This window comes from Cebus imitator, unplaced genomic scaffold (genome assembly GCF_001604975.1).
Source record: "Cebus imitator isolate Cc_AM_T3 unplaced genomic scaffold, Cebus_imitator-1.0 Scaffold159, whole genome shotgun sequence".
Classification (NCBI taxonomy): domain Eukaryota; kingdom Metazoa; phylum Chordata; class Mammalia; order Primates; family Cebidae; genus Cebus; species Cebus imitator.
In genome coordinates this window covers 2,302,988-2,313,528 of record NW_016107474.1, presented here as the reverse complement: position 1 = coordinate 2,313,528, position 10,541 = coordinate 2,302,988, and the positions used below count along the sequence as shown (strand labels likewise).

The 10,541-nt window shown below is 50.4% G+C and overlaps 1 protein-coding gene across 1 annotated transcript in view; it reads right to left on the bottom strand.

Annotated features, from left to right (window-relative positions):
* Positions 1-3,552: 3,552 nt before the first annotated feature.
* Positions 3,553-10,541, bottom strand: part of KLHL36 (kelch like family member 36) — a gene marked incomplete at its 5' end in the record, with an annotated part of 10,083 nt that continues 3,094 nt past the window's right edge. The window contains 2 exons of the mRNA XM_017543629.2: positions 3,553-8,197; positions 9,846-10,003. Coding sequence (XP_017399118.1) covers positions 7,642-8,197; positions 9,846-10,003 — 714 coding nt within the window. The remainder of the gene's footprint in view (positions 8,198-9,845; positions 10,004-10,541) is intronic.

Below are 10,541 nucleotides of genomic sequence, written 5' to 3'. Positions count from 1 at the left end.
GATTACAGGTGTGAGCTACTATGCTTGGCTAATTACAAAACATTCTTTTGGCCAGGTGCGGTGGCTCACACCTATAATCCCAGCACTTTGGGAGGCCGAGGTGGTCCAATCATCTGAGGTCAGGAGTTTGAGACCAGCCTGGCCAACATGGTGAAACCCCATCTCTACTGAAAATACAAAAATTAGCTGGGTGTGGTGGCTCATGCCTGTAATTCCAGCTACTCGGGAGGCTGAGACAGGCAAATCGCTTGAACCCAGGAGGTGGAAGTTGCAGTGAGCTGAGATCATGCCACTGTATTCCAGCCTGGGTGCCAGAACAAGACTCTGTCTTAAAATAAATTTTTCTGTAGAGTCAGGTGTCTCCCTGTGTTGCCCAGGCTCAACCTCCTGGGTCCAAGCGATCCCCCAGCTTACGTCTCCAAAAGTGCTGGAATGATAGGTGTGAGCCACTGGGCCCGGCTCCTCTGTGTTTTAGAGACAGGATTTCAGGGTTGGGGAGGGGACATGGCTGACATCTCCCACGGGGCCAGCAACCCTGAACCTGGGGGAGTCTTTCTGATGGCCTCAAGGGGTGACATGCAGCAAACAAAGACCCTGACTTCCCAGGCGGTGCTGGAAGAAGCCATGGGGTCTCTGCTCATTCCACTTGGGATGTTTGCTCTGGGAGCCTCTGGCTGCCATGTAAGCAATCTAGGTGAGGCCACCATATAAAGAGACCAGAAAGAGTGAGACCAAAGTGGACAAGGAGGGAAAGAGAAAGAGATTGGGGGGCAGGGAAGAGAAGGGGAAGTAAGGAGAGAAGGCAGGGAGAGGCAGAGGGAAGGAAGGGAGAGGGAGATGCTGGAGGAGCCCTCTGTGTGTTCTTCTCCCGCCTTCAAGAGCCACTACCTGTCCATGACCATGTGACCATGCAGGAGCCTCGGGGAGAGCCGCCGAGCTCAGCCCAATCCACCTGCAGTCGTCCACCATGACAAATATTGTCGGAAGCTGTGGCTTGGGATTGGTTTGTTACTCAGCAATAAAGCACCTCCTTGTGGGCCTTTCCTCCTTTCTCCTGGCATTCTGGCTTCCCTGGGAACACCTCACAAACCTACCTGTATCCAAGTCCTGGTCTAAGGTTCTGCATTCAAGAGAACCCAAACTGGCCGGATGCAGTGGCTCACACCTGTAATCCCAATAATATGGGAGGCCGAGGTACGCAGTGGATCACGAGGTCAGGAGATCGAGATCATCCTGGCCAACTTTTTGACCCATCTTTAGTAGAGATGGGTCAAACCGCATTTCTACTAAAAATACAAAAATTAGCTGTGCGTGATGGTTCTCCCCTGTAATCCCAGCTACTCAGGAGGCTGAGGCAGGAGAATCACTTGAACCTGGGAGGTGGAGGTTGCAGCGAGCTGAGATTGCGCCACTGCGCTCCAGCCTGGCAACAGAGCGAGATTCCGTCTCAAAAAAAAAAAAAGACAGAGAGAACCCAAACCAAGGCAATGACTGACTGGTTGGGCAGGGAAGATAATTCAAGTGGGTAAGTAATTAACCTGAGCTTTGGATTCTTCACCTGGAAAATGGGGAGAGTATCAACGTAGCCTGAGATGCTTCTGAAGCGGATGGGAAAGAACCCAGGTGAGGAAGTCAGCATCTGGCAGGTCTTGTTTGGGGCTCACTGGCTCAGAGGCAAATTCCAACCACCTCACCACGTGTGATGGCTGTGCAGGTACCCCTCCTGCACCGTCCCGACAGGGAAAGGGCACACAACTGTGACTGGGCTTGTCTGCTGTGGGCCTTGCAAAACCCCAGCAAGGCAGGAGAGCGCCAGAAGGGAAACAGCTGGTTCTGTTCTTATAGTATTGTGACTGCATTTTTCTGATAGAGATAGCGCACTACTTGCCATAATCTGTTTCCCTTAGCTTCTGTGTTTCTTTTCTAATCAAATTACCCCAATTGACACGCATCTAAGCAAATGGTTTCATTTCGGGTCATGGGGACTTATCGATGCAATCAAGGATCTGAATGAAATTCCTGGCAAAATACAGTAATTAGAAACACAATGAAAGCAGAATTGAAATGTCCCAGCCTCCCACAACACTAAAAGGATGTCTAGTTAATTTCCAAATTATATTTAGGATCAACATGCAAGGGGTTCTTTCTTTCATATGGGCAGAGAAATTAGGACCAGAGAGCATTACAGTAACCACACAAGACTAGGAACGTAATTATAAAATAAACCATACTCTAGCAAGCAAATTATTTTAATGTGTTTCAAGAATTGAATACTGTGTATGGAATTAAAAACAAAGAAAAAAGCAACGTGCAGAAAATTAATTAAAAAGAGTTAAGACACAGAATAACTTCGAATGTCATAAAATCACAAATACAAAAGCAACAAATTAAAAAACACACACGATTGCAGATTTCAGTAACATCAGCAGCCAGAACAGACCCGATTAATCACAATCATCAAATATCTCGCTGATTTGGAAAGGCGGCTTGTGGTTGATGATTTAACCTCAATCAATCCAAAGGACATGACTCCTTGCTTACATTACAAGCTATCTGTAAAGATGGCTTTAAGTCACTTTGAAAAGATGGAGTCTCTTTTCTCCAAGGAAATAGACAAGGAAGGGGTTATCTATCTGCTCTGCTCCCCCTGCCCCACCGGCCCCCCAATACCAAATGTGTACATTCATTCAACTCTAGTAACTAAGGCAACCAAAGGACAATTTCTTTTCTTTTTCTTTTTTTTTTTTTTTGAGACAGTCTCGCTCTCACCCACACTAGAGTGCAGTGGTGTGATCTCAGCTCACTGCAACCTCTGCCTCTTGGGTTCAAGCGATTCTACTGTCTCAGCCTCCCGAGTAGCTGGGACTGCAGATGCCTGCCACCAAGTCCTGCTAATTTTTTGTATTTTTAGTAGAGACGGGGTTTCACCATGTTGGCCAGGCTGGTCTCAAACTCCTGACCTCAGGTGAACCACCTGCCTCGGCCTCCCAAAGTGCTGGGATTACAGGTTGCCCGGCACTTTGGGACAAATTTGCCCGGCCACAAAGGACAATTTCTTGAGACCCCCACACACCTTCAGAAGCCACAAATACTATTCATGTTAAAAACAACAACAAGAAATTAACAGCTTCTAAAGCTAAAGACAATGATTCTGTAAAGTGCAAGAATGGTTCACTGTTTCTGTGGATTTCATGTTAAGAATACTTTAAAAGAAAGGGTGGACGGGAGTAAACCAGGACCCCAGTCATATATTGATCGAGAAGTGACCCGTATGGCAAAGGTGAGACATGGACCAGCCCTCAGGTGTCTCTCCAACTCTGTGCACACCACTGAGGTAGGAGCTTTGGAAGAAACCCAGACCCTCTCAAGGGAGTTAAGGTTTCCTCTTGGCAAATCAGCTGAGGGTCTGAGACAGTCATACCCACGGGCCGCGTGCGACTTTGCATGCAAATTCACAAAATTCTAGAGTTGTACTGGATCAGCGACAAAGGGCAAGATCCAAGACAAAGCCACAGGGGGCGAGGTCCTAGTGCAGACCACTGGCCATGTGACGTCCAGCACAAATCAAGGGGCTGGAGGAAGGGGATGAGGTGGAGAACCACGGCAGGCATTCTACAAAATGGTTATTAGCAAATTGTATCAAAAAGTATCAAAACATTTCAAAAAACTCTTAAAACTGCCAGGCTTGGCAGAGGCACAGGACAGGGTCTCCACATGCCCATGGCGCTGCCCTATACCCCAGGCATTCATCCTGGAGGCCAGGATGCCACGCCCTTCCCTCCCCTCCCAGGCACTCAGAGTCCATGGAGACACAGGAGGTCCAAACCTCATCTGCACCTGCCTCTCCAGGCGGGTTCCAGCCACAAACTCTGAGAGCCACAAGGCCCGTGAGATGCTGCTACACCATGGAGGACCAGGGTGAAGGGTGAAGGTCAGCGGCTCTACAGGGGGTTGGGGGCGGCAGAGGTCCTTTCACTTCCCAATTGCTGCAAGTCACTGAATGGTCACTTGGCTTAGGGGCCAAGGTACACTGAACCACAGGTGAACACACCTGAGCTCACAAAGTACGACCCTGGACTTCAGAGGATGATCCCCACTTCCCCCTCATCATTTGGGTGCCCACCTCAAAGCTGAACACCCCTTAGGGTTAGTTTCTGGGTCTCCATGAGGTCGCCTCATCATGAGCGGGGGCACTCAATAAAAATACACACATGTGGTTCTGCTCAGAGCAAGGTCTGAAGTCCCACTTGGTAGCCTCAATAGAATGGCAGAAGGATAAAAATACCAATTTCATGCCAAGTACAGTAAGGTGATAAAATAATCTCTGTGCATTTTAAACAGCAGAAAGATCGCTATAAGCAACAAGGGTTCGTCAGCTGTCTACTCCCTCCCTTCTGTAAGGGTAATACCTTTATGTCTTAGGCAAACAGCTTTCCAACTTGGGTAAGGACCAAACCCCAAACTTGCAACTAACATGAAGTTACAACTTTAATTCTTTAGAAACGAGAAAAGCCCAAACCTAAATAGAAGCCTGCCAGGCTTCTTTTGAAAGATTTAAAAAATAAAAAAGATCCAGGTGTCCTCAAAATTCCCGCAGAACGGCCTGAAGCACGGACAGTTTAACAACACGGACAGTTTGACAACATGGTGACACGCGTGGCTCTTTCCATCTCAAAATGGCAGCCCGCAGGAGCCTGTGCCTTCGCCACTCTGGTTTGAAGCCCTACTATCGTGACTGCGCAGTTCAAAGGGCCACTGCATAGGTCCAGCCCAAACTCTGCCCATCGGAGTTAAGCACCATTTTATTTTTTTGAGACAGGGTTTCACTTTGTCACCCAGGTTGGAGTGCAGTGGTATGATCATAGCTCACTGCAGGTGAGCTCCCAGGCTCAGGTGATCCTCCCACCTCAGTCTCCCAAGTAGCTGGGACTGCTGCATGTCCCACCATCCCTGGCTAATCTTTTATATATATATATATATTTGTGTGTGAAGATGGGATTTTGCCATGTTGCCCAGGCGTGGTCTCTTCCATTTTCAGTTAGACTGCACAGCAGAGTGACTTTTCAACTCACAAACACAAGTAACAAAACCCTGCCCCAGGTACTACCACATGGCACCCTTGTGCCCATCTATTGACCCCAACAAGCTCAAAAACCTTTCTCGTCACAGTGTAGTCACCAACAGATATTAGAAGTTGGCCCACAAGATGAAACTGGTTTATTCTCCTAAGGAGTGCTGCCAACCTGATTAATATTAGATTCCAAGCCATGTAAATTACAAACCACCTTAATAGTCTCAGGAGAGACCACAAAATTTTAGGCACAGGATGTCGCATGTAACCCACGAGGCACAAGAAAGTCAGAATGGAAGCCAGCAGTTCACACATCTCCAGGGACAAGTCCCAGAAGCAAAACACAGAAGAGTTGGCTTAGGCTAAAAACCAGTGGCCCTCCCCCCTCCCAGGGTCAAAGCTATCCTCTCCCCAAATCACTCACAGAGTCTTTCTATGTGCTTTCCCCAGCAGCCCGAGATTCAGGTCAAACCAGCACCCATTTGTTCATGACCTAGGCTGAGCGGGGGAGGAGAGGCTGCGTGTACCATTTCCTACCTTGTGGGGGGTCTTTAAGCAGTAAAACCTTTCCAGAATAGGAAGGAGGTGAGCTATCACAAAGTCGGCGGAAGTTCTGCAAAACATGTTTTGTGGGGGCCTGGGACTAGATACGAGACAAAAAAGAGTTTCAGGCTCAAAGAAGTTTGGAAATGCTGGGTTAATGGAAGGGTAAACGAATGCAGGACTTCTCAGAGCCTTTCATACGCCAGCGCTGCAGAGCTCCAGAGTTCACAGCTTTTGGCTTTGTCTGCCTCGCACAGCCTCTCAACAGTCTGTCCGCCTCCAGGGACTTCACATGCAAATGACCAGCTAGCTAAAGACGCAGACTGCTCACCGCTGTTGCTCACCGCACTCACAGTGGAGGGCAGGCACTTGGCTATTGAAGCTTTCAGTCCCCCAAACGCTCTCCTCTCTCCTGTATGGCTACAGAAACAGACCAATGGCAACACAGTAAACCCTGCAGAGAAGGGAAAGGAGGCGCCGTAAAGAAGCAGAAGAAATGGAAATAAATGTTAACTACGATTTTTATCCTTGTCTAGTATCAATCTTAGCACATAGATCCTCATCCACTTGGCCCGCTGAAAGCCCTCTTAAAGGGCAAGCGACATGGACACCTGCTCCCAGAACTGTCTGCGGGAAGACTGGTGATAGGCTAGGAATGAAGATGAAGCCCATCTTGAGGTTTTCTGATCTCTGCCTTCAGCTCATTCACGCCCTCCTTGGCCCATGCTTAGAACCCACCACACTCCTGTCCTCCCATAGTTCTGCACGTTTCTCATCCACTCGGGCAGCCCAGAGCCCTCCTAAAGGGAAAGCGACACTGATACCTGCTCTAGGAGGAGTCAGTGCATCCTAGAAGGGATGCCATCAGGGTGTGAACAGCTCAGAGAGACTGAGGAGCCCTGACACCTGAGGGCCTGGAGGGCATTTCATCTAACCCTGCGGCAAGGGGGGTGAGGGAACAAGCCTATTTCTTCAAGAATTTGCCCAGCAGCACGAATCTACTTAGCAGCAGAAAACTGGGGCGAGACCTGGCGTGGGAGTTGAGGGGGGACCTCCACTGCCTTCTCAGGGATCCACACGGTGCCTCGAGATAGAGTCAGAGAACAATCACAAATTCTGTAGCGATCACTTTTTCTTTCCTGAGAAATAAACAGATGTGGGGAGCTGAGTACATCAGTAATACAAAAGATAGTGAGCTCAGAAAAAAAAGAAAGAAAGCAAGAGGAAAAAAATGTACCAATTACAGAATAATATTTCTAAAGAGCTTCATACCTATCTTCATTCTTGGTTGCCTGTAACCTTTTAGAATTCAAGAAGGTTTCCAATGAGGAAAGCTGGAATTATTCAGAAGCAATGTTCACCTGCTATGGAGAACAGCTCCCTGCTGGGAAGTTGCCACAGCTCACCTGACGGTCCGGGGAGCTGCGTGGCCCCCGTCACTCCCTCACCCACCCACCCTCCTGGGAGTCTCTGCCCTATCACTCATAAAACAAACACACCTGACCTTGCCAGTGATTCCCAGATGTGGCTGATGCCCAGAATTCCAAGAACCAGTTAAAATACAGTTTCTGGGCTCCACCCTATCCCTGCTCCTGGTGGTTCTGGATTCCATAATTCTGAGGGGGCTCAGGAATCAGTGCTCTTAAAAGCTCAGTTAGGTTTGGGGAGGCTTGGACTAGGTGATCTATGATATATATCCCTTTGAGGCCGCAAGCTTCACTACAAAAATTTCTGAGTAACCCAAGTGCCAGCTACTCTCGGGGGGACGGTGAGGAAGGACCCAAAGAGGAATGGCAACATGGAACAAAGACCAGCAAAGGTACAAGGGGTTGCTCACTGCCTGGGACCAGGGTTAGTTATTCAAGCAAGATTATGTGAAGTTATAGAGAGTATTTAATTGGTTACTGTGATATCATAGAAATACCAAGAATCATAAAAGTAAAAAAAGCTGCTAAGTTGTACATAATGTTTCCGGAATTCTAAGAAGTCGCTGCTGGTCTACAGGGGCCTGGGAGGTGACGGTGGGGTCACTGGCCCCGGTCCTGGGGCCTCTTGCCTTTGCCTTTCTTCTTCTTATCCTCCGGCCGAGGCTCCAGGGCGCAGACACAGGCGGACCCCCCGGCGATGGCCTTGGGCAGGTCGACGCCCCTGCTCCACTTGTCGGCCTCGCGGTCGTACACCTGCACGGTCTTGGAGAAGGCAGTGTTCTCCCAGCTGTAGCCGCCCAGGATGTAGATGCGGCCCTCCCACACCGCCACGCCCGACTCGCTGTTGGCGTGCAGCAGCGGTGCCACGCGGGTCCACTGGTTGCACTGCGGGCTGTAGGCCTCCACGCCCAGCACGTCGAAGCGCTCCATGGACTCGATGTTGTCGTCGCTGCCCCCGATGGAGTAGATGCTGTCGCCCAGGCTGCACATGCTGTGCCAGCCACGCGCCGTGGTCATGGGCCGCCGCTCCTCCCACACATCCGTCCGGTGGTCATAGCACAGCAGGTTCTTGCGGTAGGGGCCGATTTGGTAGTCGTGGCCCCCCGAGATGTACACGAAGTCTTTGTAGATAGTGCCCGCGTGGCCGTACGTGAACCTGCAGAGTCGACGGGCACAGAGAGAGAGAGAGAGAGCGAGCTCAGGGCTGTGCCAGGCTTACCCTCCCTGAGCCTGGGAACGGCCTGCGGTCTTAGGGGGCCATGAAGATTTAAGAATACTGGGAGTGGGCAGCCCACGAATACTTTCTAGACAGCAGCTGTCATTAGCCAAGAAATGGCAGGTAAGGGCAGGGAAGTAGACAGCTTTGCAGTCAGGCCACCTGAGCCAGAACCCAGCTCTACCCTCTCTGAGTTTCCCTCACCCCATCTGGGAAATGGGGATAGTCACAGGACCATCACCCTTTCACAATGGCTGGAAATGACGAGAACGATGCGCTAGCAGGCCCACACACACCCAGTGAATTACACATCAGAGAGGGAATCTGACGTACGGTACAATTCTAACTGCGCTGGAGCTCGGGAAAAGTTTCGCCTAAACCATAAAGACAGCAAAATCAGTGGCTGCCAGGGGTCGTGGGGAGAGGGAAGGTAGGGTTGGATGGGGACTGCACGGGGGGCGTTAAGGGCAGTGAAATGATTCTCCATGATGGTATAATGGTGGATACATGTTGCTCTGCGCTCCTCAAAACCCACAAAACTGTGCCAGGAAGTGGGAACCATCATGCAAACCAGTGAATAAGAATGGATCAATAAGGCCAGATGCAGGGGCTCACGCCTGTAATCCCAGCACTTTAGGAGGCCAAGGTGGGCAGATCACTTGAGGCCAGGAGTTTGAGACCAGCCCGACCAACATGGTGAAACCCCGTCTGTACTAAAAATACAAAAATTAGCTGGGCATGGTGGTGTGCGCCTGTAGTTTCAGCTACTCGAGAGGCTGAGACAGGAGAATGGCTTGAGCCTGAAAGGCGGAGATTGCAGTGAGCAGAGACTGTGCCATATTCCGGCCTGGGTGACAGAGTGAGACTCCATCTCAAAACAAGAAAAACAAAAACATGAGTGCTTAACGCGCACACTTCTACCTCTTGGGATGTATTCCACAGCAAAGGCTGGTTCCAAAAGTCCGCTGCTGGGTACAGCAACAGGGAACCGGTGGAACAAATGGTGTGCACCTTCTGCTAATCCCATGACGATAATGAACGCTCGATACATGCACATCTGGCCTCAGGGAGACTGAGGAGGGTGAGGGCCACCCTGGGGCACTCCCTGCACGTGGACGCAGGTTCACAAGCGGCACTGCATCTGCTCTGCACGGCAGTGCTGCGGAGCAGGCATGAGGATCACCTCACTCTACAGATGAGGAACTGAAGACCGAGCGGGGTGAAGACCCATGCTTGCATCTTAGATCTAGCACAGATGCCAGCATCTCTTTGAGTTCCTCCTAGGCAACCTCAGGGAGGTCCTCGGGTCAGTCCCTCACCCTCTGAAAGTCGGTGAAGGCACAGACTCGGGCCATGGAGAGACGCCCGTCTGTCATGGCGGCAGAGCTGACCCTTGCCCTGAGTCTGAAACCGGAGCCCTGACTGCGCACCACCATGCCCTCTGCCCCTCATCATGTACTTGCTGCTACCGATAAACCAGAAGGTTTCTTTCCTGGAGGCCAACATGCCCAGAATGTGAGGCACATGCACTGAACTATGTCCCTAAAACCATCCTGTTTGGAGAGCCTTCCTTCAAGCCCCAGATCACCTTGGCAAGCCAGCCACGTAGGACCAGGAGTCGGTCTTGGGACTGTACGTCTCTACTGAAGACAAAGCTCCGTTCTCATTCCGGCCACCGACGGCCACAAGCATGTCTTCGATGGAGGCAAGGTAGAAATCCACGCGGCGCTGGTTCATGAAGGCCACCTGTGGAAGTGAGACACCTGTACCTTCCCTTCCCCGAACACGAAACAGCATTAACATCTGGAGCTACGTTTCCCAAATGTGTCTGCGGAATACACAGCCCCGGAGGGTGAGACGGTAGCCAAGTGAGTTTGGCAAAGGGAAATGCACCTGAATAAAAGGCCTTTTTCAGGTGGCAGCTCTGAGCCCCTGAGGTTTCCCTGAGACACCCTGAATCCCAAAAGGGGGATGGAGATGCTCTGAATCCCCAAACTTGTCTGGTCATGTGATCTGCCTTGTGGATGGGAACTCTGTGGGTCACGGGGTTCAGAACTGCTGATCTGGTGGTTTTCTGAAATAAAAATTCATCCTTTGCCTCCCCGCATCAGATTTTTAAAATTAGTCCTGACAGCCATTCATGTTAAAACAGAGCAGGACATGGCATTCAACAGGAAATTAAACGGAAGAGGCCAAGTGCAGTGGCTCACACCTGTAATCCCAGCACTTTAGGAGGCTAAGGTGAGTGGATCATTAGAGGTCAGGAGTTTGAGACCAGCCTGGA